General features: G+C 38.5%; 2 protein-coding genes across 2 annotated transcripts in view; one reads left to right on the top strand and one right to left on the bottom strand.

Moving 5' to 3' along the window:
- ophn1 (oligophrenin 1) overlaps positions 1-799 on the top strand; it is a gene marked incomplete at its 5' end in the record, with an annotated part of 34,980 nt that extends 34,181 nt beyond the window's left edge. Inside the window, one exon of the mRNA XM_015045825.1 lies at positions 457-799. Coding sequence (XP_014901311.1) covers positions 457-462 — 6 coding nt within the window. The remainder of the gene's footprint in view (positions 1-456) is intronic.
- A 3,953-nt stretch (positions 800-4,752) lies between these two features.
- Positions 4,753-21,891, bottom strand: part of LOC106955560 (androgen receptor-like) — a 42,811-nt gene continuing 25,672 nt past the window's right edge. The window contains exons 5-8 of the mRNA XM_015045824.1: positions 15,677-15,821; positions 11,073-11,203; positions 8,853-9,004; positions 4,753-8,593 (exon numbers count right to left, since the gene is read on the bottom strand). Of these exons, the coding sequence (XP_014901310.1) occupies positions 8,435-8,593; positions 8,853-9,004; positions 11,073-11,203; positions 15,677-15,821 (587 nt within the window). The 3' untranslated portion in view covers positions 4,753-8,434. The remainder of the gene's footprint in view (positions 8,594-8,852; positions 9,005-11,072; positions 11,204-15,676; positions 15,822-21,891) is intronic.

The raw sequence follows: 21,891 nt of genomic DNA, 5'->3' as shown, positions 1-21,891 counted from the left end.
GGATTTTTCCTTTATTATTTTATTTTTTTTTGAAAAATTTTTTGCCCCCCCCTGGTAAAAAAAAAAAAAAAAAAAAAAAAAAAACACTGGGAAAAACGTTTGCTCTCACCGAGCGCTGCATCAACCGAGCCTCCATCTCACAGTATGAACCGCTTCCTCCACTCGGCTCCTTCAGACTAGCGGCAGCAGCGATTGGCAAACACCTGGTGGATATGAACTACTTCTCAGGGCAACACTTACAAACGTCATTAAAGGTTGTTGTGATGAGTAGAAGCTTCTTAAAGAGACAGAGGCCCAATTTCAAGGCATTAAATTGCAAAGTCAACTTCTTTTAAGACATTTTTATAACAGCTGAAGCTAACAAAGCTACTTGGTTGTGGTTTAAAATGTCACTAAGTTCCTGGGAAATACATTACACCGTCCCTGTAAGACATTCTATCCGTTTTGTTTCCCCAGAACTGAAGTGAAGAGGTGGAACGGTGGACGACCTGGACGGATGTTCTCAGCTGCACTTTTCAGATTACATGAGAAAGAGGCTCCTATCAGATCTGAATGGGTTTGTTTGGGTTTCAGCTGAGTATCAGCTGTGTGACTGCATGGTGTTGTGAAGCAACACATCGTCAAACTCGATCGTGATTCCCCAACACGTGTTGCATTGTTCATCAAATTTAGTCATTTTGCTATTTTGATTTGTTAATTTATTTTACTTTACTTTTTTTTTGCCACTGTTACTTGCACACTGTGCTGGTTATGACTTGCAGTGCTAACAGCTGGTCTTAGCAATATGAAGTATTTTCCCCAAAGAAGTCTACCTGACCTAAACCTGACGTCATCAGTTCAGTCACTTGAAAATGTAATCTATTACTTTATATATTAACTTCTAATTTTTTTTAAAGGATTAGCTACTGTAATTGATTGCTAGCTGAGAAAGCTAATTTTTTTCATATTTTTCAGTATTAAAGCATGCAGCACTGAAAGGGCACTAATAAGAAACATTTTTACTTCTGGCAGAAAACTGGGGGAAAAAAATGAAGAAAATTTGTGTGTCAAAGTTAATAAATACAGAAGCTATGATGGGTTTGGCTTGCATTCCAGCCACTGTGTATTGAATTAATGACAGTTTTAGTTACAAACTGGGTTCCTCCTAGTGAATTTTCTCATTTCTTTCCAGCTTTTGGTATTTCAAGTCATTTTGTCAATTTGTTCCAAGTTGAAATGGTTAGGATTACAAAATCAGATGTAATCATATAGAATGTTACAAACCACACTCCAATGTTTTACTGTTGTTTCTGTTCTTAATGCTATGTTCATTTCACATGTTTTTTTTTGCCTATTTTTCAAAAAGAAAAATAAACGAGGAGATATTTGAAAGACTCAGAAGTACAATTTATTTCTTTGAAGAGCTGTTGTTCTGATGTTTTACTGAAAGGTCCACTTATCCTTTCTCCTGACTCCCCTAGTTTACTTTTCGGATTGCAGGGCTCAGTTCAGTTAAAGTCATTTTGAGATTTTAAAGGCCTGTTAAATAATGTGGTAGACCCACGTCCCACATGTGCAAGCCATCTTGGAAGCATTTTTTTTTTCTTTAGCTCGAAGGCAGATTTATATTTACTGAGGTTTAAGAAATGAGTTATTTATTTTAAATAGTGTTATTTTTAGTGCTGTTTTAAATGAGACATTTAACAAAGTCAATCAGAGTTATTTTGCTCTAGCCTCAAATTAGCCTGTGCAGGTCTGCCACATTTACGAGAAAAGATATAGTAAATAAATGCCTAAATAAAAGGTAAATAAAAATGCCTTGTACCTTAAATTCATGCGAGTGTTGTTGCATACCTATCTGTATCTATAGCTATCTCTCTCTCTATATATATATATACACATTATTATATAGAGATAAAGATATAAATATATTTGCAACGGTAACACTCAAATTTAAGGCATAAGACATTTTTATTTACATTATTTAAAAAATACAAATCCTGAGACAATTATGCCAACAGCAGTCTTGTGAAACACATTTAGTTCTTCCTGTGGGATTTTGTCTTTTTCTTTAAATGTACTCAAAATACCTCAGATGTTACGTTTCCCCCTGCAAAAGAAAAAATGAATTCATTTTTAACGGTTTTTACGCATGTTTTCCAGGGAATACCGTGTGGTCAACGCCGAAATGCTTTTGGTGACTCGGATATTAACCAGAACTCCTATTTGTACCTCCGTCACTCCCAACGCTTAATCCTAACGTTTTAATGCTAATAATAAAACCGGCCCAACACACAGATTCAAATTGTCCGGCTGCATTAGTTCTACCATCTCGATTCTGAGAAAACCGAATCTTTCAAAGTCTCGTGTCTGCTTAGTTTTTTACAAATACAGAAACTAATTCACACAGAAATAAAGATTTCCTCTGTGCAATGCTAATTTACTGCTTCAGTTTGGGGGGGAAAAAAATCCCCATAGTAGCGCCTTCTTGAGGCTATAAACTACCATGGTGGTGTTCAGAGTGAATGCCAGTGCCAGCATGCTTGCACGCTCACCATTGCAATGACGATTTTGAGGCAGAATTTATGTCCACTGTGTGTTTAATGGCTCTTGGTGGCGCCAGAGTGAAAAAGGGATCATCAGTGTGACATCTTTATCCTTCAGGGAGTCAGGAAGAAATAAATTTTAATGAGATTATCAGTTGAGATATCAAAATATAATAATAATTAAAAAAAAACTCGTTAATCTGTTTGTAAACATCCGCATGACTTCGAGCTGCAGAGCTGTGATCATGCGGCCTCACGAGGGGTTGGCCGTTGAAGGCGTCATTTTAAAAAATAACGCTTTCAGAAGCAAAGCAATTCAGAGCCTCATATGTGCACAAAGAGCTTGCCTGCACATTTGTTTTACCGTGCACTCCTCCTCCACATTCCAGTAGGCACTGCCAACGCAGGCCTGAAATCTCTCCCCCCTCTCGGCTCTTTGCTCGTTCACTCCACCAGCCTGAGCCGAGCTGGGTGGAGGAGTGGCTCCTGAAGAGGAACAGTCAAAGTTTTCAAGCCTGTGTTAGTGATTAAATGTGCAGTAAAGAGTGACTCTGAGGAATCGGCACAAACCCCTAGACCGGCGGTTCTCAAATCCAGGCCTCGAAGGCCGGTGTCCTGCAACTTTTAAATGTGTGTCGGGTCCAACGCGCCTCAATCAAATGGCTGAATCACCTTTTGAGTTTGCAGTCAGATTCCCAGAGTCCTGCTAATGACCTCACTGAGGATCCCTGCATTAACAGAGGCATCTTCATTTTAAAAGGTTAGTACCAACATTTTAACTATGCCTTGCTCCAAATAATTATTGAATTACCAAAAAAAAAAAAAAAAAAAGTTTTTGGTTAACCAAAAAAAAAGTATTCACACCCTTTGAGTTTCAACAGCGTTTTCTAGAACAACCACCTTTTTGCAGCACTGGAAGCCAGATTCAAATTCTGCCACGTTTATATACTTTATTTTTGTAACCTCGGGTCTTTTGCATCCTTTTTCAGGCTTTCTTCCATAGTTAATAATCTCCATAACCAGGTTGTCACATCATGAAGCTGCCACCATCATGTCTCACGATGAGGGTAATGCATTCAGGGTTTTATGCAGTGTTTGTTTTCTGCTACACACAACGTTTTGCATGTAAAGTTGAATTTTCTCTGATGTGACTAGAAGGCTTTCCTCCATGTTTTTTTTTTTTTTTTGCGTCTCCTACATGCAAACTACAAACAGAACTTCTCAGGACTTTCTTTCTTTGCTTCTTGTAACTCTAAAAAAAGACGAGCTGTAGGCTGTGTTCACCAAATATCTGTCTACTTCTCAGAGTGAGAAAAGCAAGGTGAGTGGCATCAACTAACTCCCTCATTCTTTGGTTACCTAGCAACGTACCTACTCTTTGGTTACCTAGCAACAACCTGTTGAGTAACTTGCGCAGCAGCAGTTTCAAGCTTCTAAATAAAAAAATAAAAACTACGTGAATTTAAACCTGTGGATGAAACAGGAAAAGTCACGCCGCCATTTTGGTAGTATTTCAGATGTTTGGAACAAAAAACTAATAACTATTTATTAATATGAAACTTTTAATTGTGATGTGTTTTTCAGCCATGATTGTAAAGGCGCATCACGCTCTGTGTTATTCTTTGTTCATGTTTTTATAAACTGGTTTCTTCCACTTATCAGTTTCGCCCTACTTGTGTTTGGTCCATCACATAAAACCACAATAAAATGCACGTCAGACTGTAAGATGCTGTGCTCCCCATTGTTGTTGTCGAAACAAACTACGAGTCCATGTTTCAGAGTCTGACTTCTTTTAATTGACCTCAGAGAGTGATGTAACTTTACATATTAGAAAAAACCACGCATAAAAACACAGGTCACAAAGGATATAAATCATACAAGAGATTTCTTTGAAAAGTGTATGAACACCAGAACACACAATAAAGTGATCAATATATACATTTACTGTAGAATGTACAAAGAGCCTTGTCAATATGCAGTACAGCGGGCACTTACCAGCTATTCTCTTTTAGAAATTAAAAAATACAAACACTTCCCCGACCCCCTGACTGATAAAACCATGTTTGTATTAAAAGTTTCCACATGCATCCTCAGGACTCGCCTTTGTGTGCAATACACAGTTAATGCCTTCATTTCCCCCCTGTATGATGCATGACAAAGCTGAAATAGGATAAAAGCACAATCATGACAGATATTTTTTTTCTTTTTTTTTTTTTTTTTTTTTTTCTGCAAAACCCTAGCAATATAGTGAAATTCAGGAAACGTTATAATCGGTCGCTTGTCTGTTACTCCGGTTCTGGCATCCCCTCCGTTCGACGGATGTTTACCGAACAACTACGTGTTGAAAAATGTTTCGATCGAACTGTGTTCCTCACCAGCCAATACATTAAGTCACATTTTGATGACATGAAACACATTTGTTTCGAACAGACAAATATGAAAGAAAGACATCGTCCGCTTTGACGCTGAAGTGAACGCGGTCCAAAACAAAAAAAAAAGGTGAAACGTGATGTCATCGTCCACCTTTCCGTGTTCTTTTCTCTTCTGCTGAATGTCCCGCACAAAGAACAACTATGACACAACCAGTAATTGCACAATAAATAGATTACTGGAGGGATACCATATGAATGTCCGTGCATCTGTAAAGCTAAAAGTTACATTTAACGCTTATAAAAACACATAAGGCATGCAACTACCAGCTTAGAAAATGTAAAGTGAATTATTTAATTTACATACTAATAGAACACTGTTGAAGACCACTAAAAACTGCAAAATAAGCTAAATAATTTATGTAATAGAGTAGTTATGACCTGTTACATGTGCAGGTTGATAAATGAAAGCGGTAAAGCTGGATATATTCTCCCGTCTTGGGTTTTAATCATTGTTCTGCACAACAAGATGCACATCAATGAATTTGAATATCATCGAAAAATGATTTATTCCAGTAACTCAGTCTAAAAAAGTGAAACCTTTAAGTTCTACCTTCCACTAAACCTTCCATTAACACACTCGACTGCATGACCACAACATGAGAGTTTCTCATCGAAAACTTTTTATTTTTTTTATTTTTTAAGTTGGTCTCGATCAAATGTTTTTAAAATATCTTTTTTTTGGAATTCTTTAGCAAAAACGACACATTCAGTAGAATTAACAGAAATATACATATATCTGTAAAATACAAAATTTGTTTGGTAATCACTTCTAAACAGAATTATTGACATAAACGCATTTTTCAACCACATTCCTATTGAGATGCACCTTGACCAAGTTGTATATACAAAATGCCTAGTCATTCACTGTTTACATTGCTTTTAAATAAAACAAAATGTGAAACCTCGTGATTGCGTTTGACTCCGTGAACCATTTTTCTTAAGTCGGGTTTGGGATGGCTTATCTTGAGGATATTCCTCTCATTCCGTCTCTCGGTTTTCATCACCAGAGGTTCAGCAGAGCCAGTCAAGGACTTTCACACTCTTCATGTGAGACCTTCCAGCTTTCGTTTGGCTTTGGCTTTAGATTTCTTGCTCCAGCTGGGACATCAATGCCTAAATTTCAGATCTTTGGCACTCCTAATTCTTTACTTGTCTGTTCTGGATGCTACATTTTCAACATGCTGAGTAAATTGCTGCTCACCCCATATTTTTTATTTTATTTTCTTCATTAAAGCACCGATGGTTAAAATAAAAAAAATAAATAAAAATAAAAGGTGTGCACATCATTCTGGGCAAATTCTTATCGCTTTCTTTTGTTTACCCCCTCATTACTTTGTTCTACTGTTTCTTTTTGCTAAGTTCTGGCTGTGATATCGTTTTGCTAAAAATATCTACTGCTTACAGATAAAAAGTTACTTACAGTCAGGCATGCACAAAGTGTCAGTTGCGGCAATCGTTGCATCATAACTCGTCTGAAAAGGCAAAAAGTTGTTTAAAAGATGCTCGGTGAGGCTGAGCTCAAAGTCTGAGTAATTTCCTAAAGCAAATTTCACAGACTCCAAAAGGGCCGGGGAAACAGTTCTCCAAGAAAAACAGCAATAACCACGCCGTTCCCTGGTTTGTAGGCCTCCACTGTGTAGCAAAAGGCTGAGTCAGGTGCTGTAATGTAACACGTCAATGCTGAACTCAGGTACATGGTCTGGCATGAGGCTGATCATAGAGAGAAAGCGAAGCAGCCAGTGGGAGCCCAGGAAAAAAAAAAAAAAAATCTGCAAGCTCCCTCCATGTTGTCAGAAACGGGTTTGCAGGTCGGATCGTGTCTGCAGGTTTGTCAAGGCCGTGTTTTTGGGCGCAGCGGAGAAATCCAGCTGCGTCAGAGATTCGTCACGTCATAGTAGTGCAATAATTATTTTTTAAACAGTGCAAGATTCCAGCTTATATGTTTATATTTAATTAATGATTTTTCTTCATAACTCTGAAGATGAGAGAGGTTAACTACATACATAAGTCAAAGGCCAGGTAAAGTTGGATTGGTTGTGTTAAATAGTATGAGAAGGATAATTTTTTTAAAAAAAAGGTCAAATTGCACACTTGCCTACTTAAAAAAACAAAAAAAAAAACAAGGAATAAACAAAACAAAAAAATCTGAAATATCTTTCATTTTGCACCGCAAATTCTGTGGTGGAGGCCAATGAAGCTGTGAATAAATTGGGGCGTTTCCTGGAAATTCTGATTGTTAAAGATATTGCCCTTTCAGAGATAAGTAAATGAATCCACAATGAACGCCAGACTGTTGGTATGCTGGGATTGGCCAATTGGTTTCAAAAATCCCACAAGGTCGTTCAATCATTTCTACACCCAAATCCGCACCAGCTTTTGATGATTGAGACCCAAAAGTACCGACCACAAAGATGCTACTTTGAAAATTCTAACTCATCCAACATGTTTTCTAACAGTTTTTGTTTCCACAGGATGTCATACATGTTTTTGTAATTAAGTTAAACACCACTTAAGAGGCTGGGAAACAAAAACAAAAACAAAAAACAACAACACAAGTCAAAAACATGAAAAACTTTTTTTTTTTTTTTTTTTTTTTTTGTCAGTCTTCAGTAACAGTTGTTGCCATGAGTCATTTCAGATAATTTACGTCAATTTATGAAAAAATCCTAAACAATGGCATAGTGTCATTGTTCTTGCTGGGGTAAAAACTTTGTACACGTGGACAAAAAGCAAAACATTGCTGAAGGAGTTCGTATTCCCATTACGCTATTATTTACGTGGCTTATTAATAATGATCTCAACGTTAAAAACAACCACCAGAATGACTCTTCTGTTAGCAAGAGGATGTCGTAAACGGCATAATCAGCAGTTTTACCGATTACTCCCCACTGTACACGTTTACTTAAACCAAAAGTTTGATTTTTAGTGTGAGATTATGATGCTGTAACGAAAAATTTATTTTACTTTTTTCTTTTTTTTTTGCACATCTTTACATGGGATTGATGTTTTTACAAATCATAAACCAACAGTTTTTTTTTCTTAAATTATAGGATTAGACTCATGCTCGTGATCACAACAACCAAGTTGCTGTGTGTGTGTTTAACTTTATGAATAATCTTCATTTAAAACCAAGCAACTTTTCTCCATCTGTAGAAGACACGCTCTCCATCCAGGAACTACTGAGCTGTCAGCAGATGAGGCCTTGCAGCTCTTAAGATAAAAGCCTGACCAGTTCTGAATAAAAAATCTTAACTATATATAAAAGGTGTAAAAAAAACAAAAAAAAAAACAACAAAACTAAACAAAAATAAAAGAAACTTGAGCAGTAAAACAGTGTTAACAGGACACGCCTGAAAGCAAATCAGACAGACGATGTGGGGAAACAGTTCACAGCCTTTGTTAAAGTTCATGAAGGCAGCACTTAACTCATTTTTAATGAAAAAAAAAAAAACAAAACAAAAAAAAAAACTCATCCTTCTACTTGTGGAACAAGATTGGCTTGGCCAAACCTGCGAGGATCTTTGGAACGTGCACCGAGATGATCTCCCCGATCATCTCAGGGAAGCTGACCTTCGTGTGAAGCGACTGAGCCTGAACAAACAGGTCAAAGGTGAACTGATGGAGCTTCTTTACAGTCTGAAACAGGAGAGGACAGGCGATCGGTTATGTCATGGCGATGAAATTTACTACGTGTGGCAATGAGTCATTTTAGGTTAACAGATCCACATATTTTTCATGTGATTCCTCTGCGTCTGCTTGCCATAAAAACTTTTAATGTTTTTCAGCCACAGCTCTCTCCCCCTTGTTTTTGCCACCCTTTCACCACAACTCCCTCTATTTATTTATTTATTTTTTATTTTTTATTTTTTTCATTTTTCAAGCACTTTTGTCTCACCATTTGGAGAGAGTCTAGGAGTCGCGTCAGCTGGTAGAACCTCTGAGGACAGTTTGTGGTCATCTGGTAATTGATGAGGCGATCCAGTTCTTTGATGTAGGTGAGCCGCAATTCGTCAAAGTATTTCTGACTTTTCAAGCCCTCCACCGGAACTGTAAAACCAAAATCAGAGCTACAGCTGCATGTCTGCTTGCTTTCTTATTTATTTTTTGTCACACTTTAATGTTTCAGATCCACAAACATGTTTCAATATCATACAAGGAACTCGATTAGTGCGAAATAAAGTTCTCAAAGGATGATTTTATTGCATACGAGGCAAGAGATCCAAACCACCATGACTCTACGTAAGAAAACAATTGTCCATGACCTTAAAGGTGAATTATGTTGCTTCGGTGAACAAAATAAGTCAGGTCTAGGTCTATTGCTATACAAAAAATGCTCACTGTTTTTTATTTTTGCACAAAGTCATTCCTAGATGATGAGATTTTAATCTGTTCAGTTCTCACTATCTTGAGCTTCTTTCAGAAAGAATCATTTTAGGGACTCCTGTCACTTTAAATCCAAATAAGTCACTGCCGGCCACGCCCCCAACTCAATGTTGCACTCGCAAATGAAAATAGCTGCAAACATATGTGCGTTTATACAACTGTACGACTTTGAAAAGCATTAGTGGAGCCTCGTGCACAACTAACAAGAATGCAGCAAGTGGTTTCTGGATGGTAAGTCAACAACAAAGCACTTGTTTTTTTGTTTTTTTTTATGGTATACATTGCACCAGCTGATCAAATGTACTGGAGCTCATCTTGGGTTGCAAGGTGATGACAAAACTCCGATCCGTTGTCACTTAACATTCGGGTAGTTTTTGGAACAGGCTCATTTTCCAGACACCAAAAAACATTAGTTTATTACCAAAAAATGCCTGGGTGGATTTGTTAAGTGCTTGGCCCGCTTTAAGAAGCACCTGAGGCCCAAATGGAAGTATAAAGTTGTGCAAAATATGAATTTTGCAAAATCGATCCCCTTTAAGAACTGGTTGTGCCACCTTTAGAGCCAACAACTGCCGTCAAGCTTTTGTTGCAACTCTCAATGAGTCTTTTGCGTCACCTGGGGGTAACTTTTGTCCAACTCTTCTTTGCCAATTCTTTTTAACTCCAACACACTGGGGGGTGTTCCAGCATTAGCAGCTTGTTTGGGGTTTATACCAGAACATCTCAAAGGGATTTAAGTTGGGACTTTGGCTAGGTCATTGAGAGGTAAACTTGGTGAGCTGGTGTGCTTCAGATTATTGTGCGGTGGGGCTTAAGGTCACCAATGAAGATTCTTCTTCAGGGTTTTGCGGCAGAGAGCAGAACCTGTTGTTCCATCGGTTAAGACAACCAACCCTGACCCTGAAGTTGCAAACCAGCGAAAGACCATAAAATTACAACCGCCATGCTTGGTTGTCAGTATGACATTAAAAACAAATGTAACGATAGATTTACACCAAATGTAATTAGACAAACACTTTCCAAAACGTTCTACTTTTGTCTTGTTAGTCTACAGAATATTTTCCGCAAAGTCCTTGGAACCGCTACAGTGTTTTTTGGGATTTATTTCGGTAAATGTCAGACACATCTTGGTGTTCTTTTGTGTCATCAGTGGTTTTAGGCCACATTTCCACAGAGCTGCTCTGCAGTTGAAGTGTAATCCATTGCAAACCAGCCTCTCATGCACATGACGCCACTTTATTCTACGCATGAGAACAACAAAAACAATCACAGCATTGTGCTGTGTTGCGCTAACTTAGCCTGCTCAGCTTAGAGCAATTTCTGATAAGGAATACATGAGCACTGCGTTCATGGGGGATGAGTTAGTGTTTTCTAAATGAAGTGGAAGCTAGTGAGGTGGACGCTCCGGGTCAAAAGCACGTTGGATGACATGCTAAAATCACAGCGCCACATAGTGGCCTGGCATGACAACTACAGCTGACTCAATGTCTAAACATGGAACTTTTTCCCAATCAGCATTCGAAAATACCATAGGTTTCCAGTCAGCGGTCTCGTGTAAACACGGTCTTAGTCTTTGAACTTTCTCAGGGATGTCTTTGTCACCAAATGTCTGTCTTATAGCTGAATCAGGAACATTAAATTAAGACAGCACGACCTACACCTGGGTTAAATTGAATTGGATTATATGCGTTTAATAATCAAAAATGCTATTCCGGTGAACTACAGCACTTACTTATGCTGAAGAGCAGCAAGGCCTTCATGCAGAGGAACTCCTCCTGGGTTATCTGCAGCAGCACAAACTCCTGGGACAGATGTCTCATCCGCATGCAATGCTCATACATGGTGGAGATCTGCATTCGATGTCTGCAGAAGCAAAGAGTTCAGAATCAGAGGTGTAAACTAATGGAAATGACTCAATTTCCGAGAGGCGAGGACATTTTCTCCGCAATGCCTAACTGCTGACAGGAAAGAGTGTCAGAGGTTTCATCCATACCTATCAGGGAGTCTGAATCACATTTACAGAAAGAGCTTCCTGCACTGCAATCTTTAACATCTGGGGCAAAAAGTTAAAAACACACAGCGTGTAGCGACACCGTCCTATCACCCAGCCTTTGGCTTCGAGTCGAAGAGAAATGACTGAATTTTCAGTGTTCACCTCGCCTCCACAATGAACAAAAGACGGCGCCATCAAAGTTTGTTAGCTTTGCTGAAATGAAATCTTTCTGTCTTTATTACAAACTTCATTCACACTACTCAACTGTGCCGATAAAAGTGAAATGAGTTTGAGTTTATTAATTGGAATAGAAATGTCACCAGAGAAACTCCAGCTGAAAAAAAAAGAAAAAGAAAGAAAGATAAATGTTCTCCGTTGCTCCGAAAACCAATATAGAGTCACGGGCGAAAGTATTCATACCTTTACAACTTTGTTTCACATTTCGTAATCTCACGGCCTCGAACTTCAGGCAAGTTGTGCGCATATAAACACACAATCTCACCACTTCCTGTGCAGTCCCATAACATTAAGACCACGTGTCTGCTGTCCTTCCGCTTTACGCAAATTAACAATTTTCTCAGTCTCGTCTGATACAATCCAAGCAAGTGGTTGCAATGTGACAAAAGGTGAAAAAGGAAAATGTCAGTCTTATGCAGGTGGGTGTAAAGTCCTAATGTTACAGTGTTACAGAGCAGAACCGGGCAGCCAGCGAGTTTGCATGAAAGCCACAAAAGACTCAGCAAGTGCAATAAAATGAAAATACTGGACTGTTTAACACACTGAGTTTTATTCCATCTTTGCAAGGGCCTACTTCTGTTGTATTTATTTTATTTAGTGAGCATAAAAGCAAAACCTGTTGAACCATTTTTATTATATTACGGCTATAATTTTTCACATTAGTCTTTTTTAATGGTGACCATAAATAAACAAACCAGGCTATGAAATTCCTGGATTAAAATGGAGTGACTGAAGTTTAAAGTGGAACCACATACTGTACAGTAAGTGTGTGTTTAGATTAGAATAGGAACATCTGGTTCAGACTAAAAACTCTTCAACTGTCTGAAAAGCCAGATATCTGAGCGGAAACCTCCCACTGAAAAGGGTTCGGTGTTATAAACAATGTGTAAAGAAAGAAATGGTGGTTTTTATCCAGGTTGATCCGGCTCTCATCAACTCTTTTCGTTTCCACCACTGACTGCATTCACTATTTTTGTTTCAGATGAATCTGCAAACGCTGCTTATAAACAATGTTCACTCTTATTTATAGATTATTATCATAGATTTCAGATTGTTCCTGTTTAGAATTGCTGAGCAGCTTACAAACACTGATTATAGGTTGGACAGACCTGTCAACACTTCAGAGTGTTTCCTCACAAGCTCACTGAAATATATTTATGTGCAATATTTAAATTTTAAAATACTACATTTGGTAAGCTGTTACATTTGAAGAGCAATGAATTAGTGTCCAGAGACTACAGCTGACAGGTAACCTTTAGACTAATTCTGGCACATTTACAGTTATTAATGTGCATTGTCCCTACTAAATAAATTAAATAATAATAATAATAATAATAAAAACATCTCGCATTTATATAATAAATTTAGCCGGTTGAGTCATCTTTTAAAATGAAATATCCATAAATCCTACAAGAAAAGACAAAACAAACAAACAATCAAAAAAACACTACAACAAAAATGCTAAAAGGTAAAAATTTAAAAAATAATTAAAAAACATCTGAAGCGCCTTGGGATTATATTTCAGTAATTAGTCATCTTTGGTACGAAAGAAAGAAGAAAACCCGTGTGTGTACTTTTCTCCTGATCTCTTTACATCTGAAAAAAACTAAAAGAGGTAAATATGCAAATGAGAAGAAGGTTCTATATAGTTGGACATTATTTGTGGTTCATCAGCTTAACTATACTTCATATTAGCTGTGACTGAATGCTGCCACTAAATCAAAATTCAGTCGAACTGAAGTGAACAAATGTCAAAAAGATTCAAGCAAAGTTTGTCAAAACCTTTTTTTATTTATTTTTTTACTTTTTAAAGAGTGAGACTGAGAATCCCTGTAAAAGAGAAACACCACTTCTAATTCTAGATTTAATAAAGCAACTATGCATTTATAATCCCACTATAATGTTGTTCGATTGGTTAATCTTAAACAACTGTAGATTATAATCTGACTCAAAAACTTTATGTTTCAGATGTTACGGCGTCTTATTCATAAAGACAAAAAAACTGAAAAAAAAAAAAAAATCTGGCACCTTGCATTCGAATATGAAACAGAACCCGAGCTGAAATGCAGAAGCAGAGAGTTTGAAAAGAAAAAATAAAAACTCATTACTGAAAAGCTCGTTGAATCACCTTAAGCAGCTGACGCTGTTCGTAACCGTCTGCTACGTGACCTTATCAGTCTGTCACATACTGGGAGAGGATTTCTGGACCTGTGTGCAGTGCCCTCTGGGTTCATTAAGGTTTGTCACAGCTTGTCAATGACAGCTCATTAAGGTCCAGACCAATAGCCAACTGTCTAACACGCTAATGAACATCTTAATCTATTATTCGCTGTTTAGGTTTGGCTTTAGTGCGGCATAAAATAATAACGGCCAATGCTTTGTCTTTTGTTATGTAAATTGTAAAACTATATTTTCTACTGAAGCTCCCAGTAAATTCTCACATTTCCTGCTGTTTCGCTGATTGAACAGCGTCAGTAAGGCACGTTGAGGCATTTTGAAGCTATGCGAGAATACAGTTAAGAAACATTTGTGGTTGTACAGTAAAACACGTATTATCTGTTTCTTAAAAAGCAAAATATCCCTCCATCTTCTTTTTACCATTTTGTCAATTTATAGCCACTAACCTTATATTTTAGCATAGACTACAAACGTACTGATCCGTAGTTTATGATTATACAAAATGCAGCTGACACCAGGAAAATAAATGGACATTTCAACATTTCACAAAGTTCTGACAGTAGTATTCCCACTGCGAGAATCTGTGGCGACACTCAAAGTGCTACTTGAAGATGTTCTTGTCATGATTTGTGTGTCTTTGGGTTTTGGTTTGTGGTTTTTGTTATGGGTTATTTTAGGTTTGTAGTTTTGTATTATTTGTTGTTTCTGGTAGGTCTGTTTTTACAAGTTACTCTGGTGTCACCCTTCCTGAATAATTTCTCTAGGCTGTTCCTGTTGGTGTAAGTTTATTGTGGTTTAAGTATTTTCATATTCTGCAAGTTTTTTTTTACACCTTGCTCATTGGGTTTTGTCATCCTGGTTTGTAGTTTATTCTTCAGTTTATTATTTGTTTGTTTCTCTTTGGACTATTCTTGTCTTCTTGTTGTATCAGTGTTTTGGTTTTATCTTTATTATCCATTCTCATTCGCTCCATTTGTGCTATTGGTGTTCATTTCTTTGTCCACTATGTGTTTTTATATTCCTTATGTTTGGTTTTATAGTGTTGCACTTCTCATGCATTTGGATTTTTTGATTTTTTTGTCCCCCTTCCCCCCCCCCCTTTTTTTTTTTACAACTTGTGTTTTTATAAAATAAATCATCCTAATGGCACACTTCAAAGTTTGTCTGGACATTGGCTTTCCAAGAACCCCCATGACAATTCTCTATATAATCCTGTTGCTGTCGAGCTATTTTGCAATAATGTCATTTGCAGGATGTGCAAAACTACTAAAAACCCCCCAAAACAAAAACAAACAAAAAAAAAAAAACTGAAGATCTTCCTCACATTATTGACTCCGGGGAATACTAATGCACCACACACTTTTCAGATTTTATTAGTTCAAAAATGTGAAAACCATGTGTTATATTTCTTCCACTTCACTACTATGTGTTACTTTGTGTTAGTTCACTGCAAAAATTCCTCTAAAATACATTGACGTTTGTGTTCAGAATGTGAATAAATGTTGAAAAGTACAATTGTGCTTACTTTTGCAAGGCAATGTGAATGTACAGTTAAATTAATGACTATATTTCCAGCTGTGTGCTATAATTAAGCAACACACTTTTTCTTGAGATACTTCAATCTGATTCAGCACAAAGCCATGAGTCTTACTACTGAAAAATGTTCCTGACTTTAATTTCTCAGCAACAAAAGAACACAAAGAAAAGGCAAATTGGTTCCACATGATTGTAAGAGGAAGAAAAAAAAAGCCCCTCCTGCTTTATGCTGTCAACACCTGGAAGCCTTTGTGTTTGTATGCGAGCAGAAAAATCAATTTACAGAAAGAGATCGGGGAAGATGAGAATAACGGCTCGACCAATGTGAGCGATCACTAAACACAGCGAACCTTTACAAGGGAAGAAACTGAGATATTCAGAGAGATACGTACTCGTTAAAGACGAGGTCCGGCGCAAAGTAAAGCATCCTGCCGTTGACGTTCTTGTAGGACCTCCATACCAGGGCAAACACCATCACCCCCATCCATGACTGCTGGATGACAGTCATCTGGTCGTCCACGTGGAGATTCCTGAAACCTAAAGACGAATATTACAAATCATAATTGTTCCTGATCATTAGAAGAACACTGCTCACCAATGTTGCTAATACATATTGCAATCCATTCGGACTCAACACACCGAATATTGAAGAAAAAGTGTAAATCATAATTGGTTTTAATAAAATATTGCTAAAGATGTAATATGTAACTTTTAGAAATAATATTTTTAACCATCTGTTAAAGCTGTCACTGTGTTGTTACAGTTTATGAGACAGATAATCTGTAAAAAGATACATCTCCTCCCTGAGTTACTGTTGCTGTTTGGAGAAAAGCACTGCTCCCGACCAAAAACAACCAATCAGAGCCAGGAGGAGGGTCTTAGTGCTGTCAACTACACTCATGTACTTGCTGCTAAATGTGCTAATGGTGGACGAACAACTTATCCTAACAGGAAATTTCTTTATCTGCCATTATCTGTGGTCATGCTAACTAGCCTAGCATTCACGACAGGCTATGTTAGCTGCAGCGTAACAGAGCTCAAAGGGGGGATGAGATGAGTAGCGGCACACCAGATTGTGATTGACAGCGCTAAGATCTTCTAGTTAGCACTGGGGATACTGGCAGAAAGCAGAGGAGCCCAGTTTTTTCACAGATTTTTTTCATAACATACTGTTAAGACATAGTAACAGTTTCAACAAATATGTAAAAAAATAATAATAAAAGTTACAAACTGCAGCTTTAAATCTTGTTTTTATGCCTTCTGCCTGTCAAATAAATTCAAACCTAGTTACACCTATGACACTATTTTAACTGATTACTTAATGACTTATTAATTTCGAAAACACTTCAAAAAAAGAGGAAAAAAACAAAACAAAACTCCTCCGGGGTTGCATTTTGAGGCTGTAAGATTTAAACTTCTTCATTTGTATCTCTTGGCACCAACAGGTTGCATGGCATCTTAATGCTTTGGCTGATGAAAAAGTTACCATCATTTGTCTCAGATTTTAGTACGTTAGTGTCACGTCTTCTTTTCTGCATAAATTAGCTATGAAATCTGGGCAAGTTTGCTTGGACCGCTCGCCTGTTGCCTCCAACAAATGGAGACGGTTTTGGACGAACACAAGACTGAGAGAAGAAAAGGAGAAGAGTGGGGGGAAAAGGAAGGAAAAGGGAGAAAAAAGGAAAATTGGAAGCCCCCACATACCAGCTTCATCTCACAGGATACTGAGAGGCTAAGGAAATCTTTATAATACTTGTAAACTCAAAGGAGCAACTACACGTCTGGCCAAGAATCCCCCACCCACGACTCCGGAGGCTCATACAGGTCATTGTTACGGTGCTTTGCAAAAGTATTCATGCTTCTTGAAATTTTTCTCATGTTGGCATGTTTTAAAAGCACATCTCCGTTTATTTTATTGGGATTTTATGTGTTAGACAAGCACAAAGTAGGGCATAAATATGGATTTTATTTTCCAGCATTCTGATGGGTCTAAATAAAAACGCTTTGTTGACAAAGGGAGGCTGATGGCACGCATGGCATACAAATTTTTATTCGTATAGACTTCTGAAAGCAATTTTCCTTCCACTTCCCACCTATACACCACTCTATGTGGGTCTATCACATAAAAATTTGATAGAATACATTAATGTTAGTGGTTGCAATTTGATAAAATGTAAGCAATACTCTGGCAAGGTTAACAACTTTCATGTCATGGCAGGTCTAGCACTGACAAAGGCGGCCTGTGTGACACCACTCTGCGGATCGGTCCAGCAGCTTGGGCTTGTTCGTCTTAATACTTTGATTTGATTCACTCCATTCGGCCTCATGACTATGACTGCAACCTAAAAAGCAGCTGAGTTCTGTGACAAACACTCCTGCCACCTGACGTCCACATGCTAGCAGATGTCCGGCACAAAGGCATAGAGCCTGGTGGAAAGCAAAATTCTATTAAAATTCATCAGTTTCACCAATAAGTGACATATGGCAACTTCTCGGTTTATCAGTGTAAATTCTGCCAATATGACAAACTTTAAAGTAACTGAACTTTGTTATGCTGTCTGGAATTCAGTGATGATTATATCTGATCCAAATCAGGCAGAAATTCTGTTATCACTGTTCATACATTAAAATAATACAATACCTTCAACAAATGTTAAAGTGTTACTGAGTTACTCTTAGCTGAAATAAACTGTTCATTCTCACTGTTGCTGGCATGATATGACTTATTCACAGTTTGTAGCAAAGCAACATAACTATAAATAATATCATATGTTGAATATGGATAGCATGAGCCAGTTGCACCACAATAGTAAGCTAGCTTTAACATAACTCATTTAGTTGGCACCCTGTGGGGTTTACTGGGTAGGGCACGCAATTAAAAACATAAACATGCCACACAGAGGAGAAAACGCTGTAAAATGTAAGATCGTTGTTCCAGAAGGAGGTAAATAGGAAACATGGGAACAAAACAAAAAACATCGTTAAATGTAATAAAAATGGTGATTATTCCTGAACTACACATTGCTGCAAACATTTGGCTTCCTGTAAAATACATGAGCGAGTAGAATCTATAAGGCTGTTGTTGCGTTTACACATTTCAGCACGAATGTTTCACATGTTGTGCTATTAAATAAATGGCAAAACTACATGATATTTTAGTTTGGTGGTTTGGTTTTTACAAGGACCCAGAGAGGTGGTTTTCGTGGCATCGAGAGCTCAGTGTGTTCCCTGTTACCAGCGTATGCCTGCACAACGATAAGGGTTTCCCTACTGTCTAAAGCATGCACAAAACTTCTGTAAGGCGGTCATTGCGGTTTATTATTGTGGCGGCAGGATATACGGGTCCTGTATGTTATACAGTGGAGCATTGTGGCAGCAAATCTGTGGTGCCCCATGCATACTGCTTTGAGCATTGTGCTTAGTCACTGCTTTGGCTGCAGCTAAAAAGATCTCATGAAACAGCATCAGGAAAAAAAAAAAAAAAATCTAAAACATAATCCTACTAAACATTGGACCATGATCAGTCACCTAGCCAATAGAGAATGGTATTGGCTGAGTGCGCAGCACTAAATTGTGCAAAGCCTGTTAAACAGCAGGTAGTTGTGAGTTTTTCAGGTTCCAGTTTGAATACAAAATGGGTTTTTTGCTATCAACAAGGAGGTTTGGGGATGTATCTAGCAGGAGGAAAGAGAACAAAGGGAAGGAGGGAGGCAACAGTCAATTACTGGGTCTGGACTTTCAGTGGAATAAAGACGCCATAAGACCTCGAAGACGCCGTCCTGCATCTTTAGGATGAGCCCCTGGCTCAGCACACTTGAACGGCTCAAACGGCTGAATTGGCGCCTCGGAAGGCAGCCGAGGGCCCCGTCCCAATACTTCCACCCTAGTGTCCGTCACAGACTCGTTCCCGCTGAAGGGTTTGAGTGTGTGTTGTGTCCCGATTCTCCAGAGTGATCCTTAGCCCCGCCCCTTTCGCACACTTGACCCACACTGCGGCTAAGCATCCAGGTGGACTTCGGGTGAAGTGTGTTACCCACAATTCATCACAGCATGTGACGTTTTGAATTATGGCAATGTTCACCAAACAAGCTGCGTTTGTCAGTTTTCATATTCAGATAATTTCCATTTGACTCTACTGTGTGAATACTATCGAATTTTACTCCTCATTCAATACATTCGAACAGCCAAATATTTCCTGCATTTACTTTGGAAAGCAAAAATATCTAAACTATATTTTTAAAATTTTAACTTGTGGTAGTATCATTTTCAGCAGTACAAATGCCAAATCAGCGACCACACCCGCCATTTTGAATGTCGCAGTTAAGACGCAGAGGCGCGAGTCGATGACGCAGCCCCTACTGTCCCAATTTGCCAATTTTTGCACGCTTGTAATCTGAGCACTCAAACCCTTATTGGCCCTTGGAAGGAGGACGCACTTCACAGAGGGCCATAGGGTGCAGTGTGAGTTCTGGGACAATGCCAAGTTCTTCAGAGCTCTTATACTGACCTCATTATTTGACTTGCAGCAAAGACTGATCTAAAAATGTCAAGACAGCAGCCCTCAAGGACTGGAGTTCGATGCACGTGACACATGGGGAGAAGCGCACACGTCACCAAAGTGTGCAAGAGTGCGGGCACATCTGGGTTTTTCTGGGTTGCAGTTTTAATGCAAACTGTATCGGTCACACTGCCAGAACGAAGTCTTATCAGTGTAATTAGTGAAGAGGAATGAAGAGAAGGAGGGGAAAGGGGGAAAAAGTCCAAGAATAATTTTACACTAATTGCATCATGACTCATGAAAACTTATTTCAGGATCCGCAACCTCGGTGAATTTAGTTCGCATTGATCACTGGGAGTGCACAAGACTGGCAGCGAATGCTGTATATAACGTCCCTGCCCTCTCTGGCCAGGGTAACGTTTTTGCACAGGGCACGGCTCTTTGTATTGAAAACCATTTATCTGAATACCATCGTACTGCTGATTAATGATGACAAACACTGCTTCTCACAGCTGCAACTGATTGTGGAGGTGCAGAGCCTAACTTAAATATATAAGAAAAGACTGAACGTTGTGAGAAAAGCTTCCCAGTGCTGATGTGATCCGATTGCAGTAGTGATGCAGCCAGAAAAGCAGCAGGAAAAAAAACCTGGAATCTAAGAGAGTAGCAGCTTCTTGATACTACTGCACTCGTGTGATTTTATGTTCTTGACGCGCTCGCTCTGTTTTCTGCCATGATCCATGCTGCTTACTACTTACTCTCCATCCCACTCCTGCTGATTGCTCATTGTCATCACCTGCGCTGCTCTCTATTTAAACACCTGTTTTTCATCAGCTTGCTGTGAGATTGTCTGATCCTCTTTCACAGGCTTCTAGCTTTGTTTCATGAACTGTGGTCAAGTTTGTACGATCAATAACCTGCCTGTGTGTTTGTCTAGTCTGTACAAGTTTGTGAGTGAAGGTTTTTTTTTTCTTTTTACTCTCTGTAGCTGTCTGACCTGACCATGACCCTGCTTCAAGCCAATCATATTCTGTATTGTCCCCCCCCCCCACGTCCGTCTGAGAACCTCTGGACGGTTTATGGATGACATCTTTTTTAAATTGTGGATGCTTGTTTCCAGCAAACATCTCAGAGGCTCGTAAGGCCAAACCACTCACAAATCTGCCAGTCCTGCAGAAGCTGGATTTCTGGAGGCTGTGGATCCCAAACTGCTGGTAAATCTAATTTTTTTTTTGTTTGCTTCCTGGTACTCTTCCAATCACATCACTCAACTCTGTTTCCGTTTTCCAGACCGTCCAGCGTAAACAGATCTAAGCAGCACTAAATAAACTACTCAAATAAATCTGTTTGAACTGTTACTTTGTCTTGGCTGTGTGTTGGTTTCTGGCTCTTAGTTCACTAAGATTGAGTTTTAATATTTTCATAGGTGTTTTATATTCCGTATCAACCTGTAGATGAAAGCTGTGGTTTGTGTCGGTTAAAAATTGAACCTCTTCCAAATTTGTCATGATTAATAAAGTATATTTAAATAGTTTTTTAAGGTTCCAGAGACCATGAATCATTCTTGGGGTGTTTTCACATCTGATAGTCGGGTAGACTTGGTTAGATCGGGATGAAAGTTGCAATATTTGCTACATTTTCAGCTGGTGTGGTTCACTTCCACTCTGCACAGTCTCTGTCTGAACAAATTAAAAAACATGTTCACCTCCTCGCCTGTGGTGGCGCTGTGCCAAGAACTACAAAAGGAAACGACATGAAAACCTCCGAAGACGAGCGCAACTTCCTCCTCCGTATAATGCAAACATAAATGGAGTAGTGTCAGATTCGAGCAGTTGTAGGGTTTCTCTTTTGTCCCTGGTAAAAAAACAAAACAAAACAAAAAAAAAAACACAACCCATTTTTCCCTGTAGTGCTAGATTTGCACATACCGTGAGCTATAGTCTGCTTCCTGCTTTTGGAGCGGTTTCCGGTCCACTTGCATTCACAGAGCTCACTTCAACCAAATGAGACCCAGGTTGTTAGGTGGACCAGAGTTCGCTTTTTTTTTTTTTTTTTTTTGTCCGCATTAAAATTTGTGCTTTTATACCTCCCCCACCAAACCGGACTTTT

Source organism: Poecilia latipinna, unplaced genomic scaffold, assembly GCF_001443285.1.
Source record: "Poecilia latipinna isolate Pla-1442-1.1 unplaced genomic scaffold, P_latipinna-1.0 Scaffold745, whole genome shotgun sequence".
Lineage (NCBI taxonomy): Eukaryota > Metazoa > Chordata > Actinopteri > Cyprinodontiformes > Poeciliidae > Poecilia > Poecilia latipinna.
This window is presented reverse-complemented; position numbering and strand designations above follow the sequence as displayed.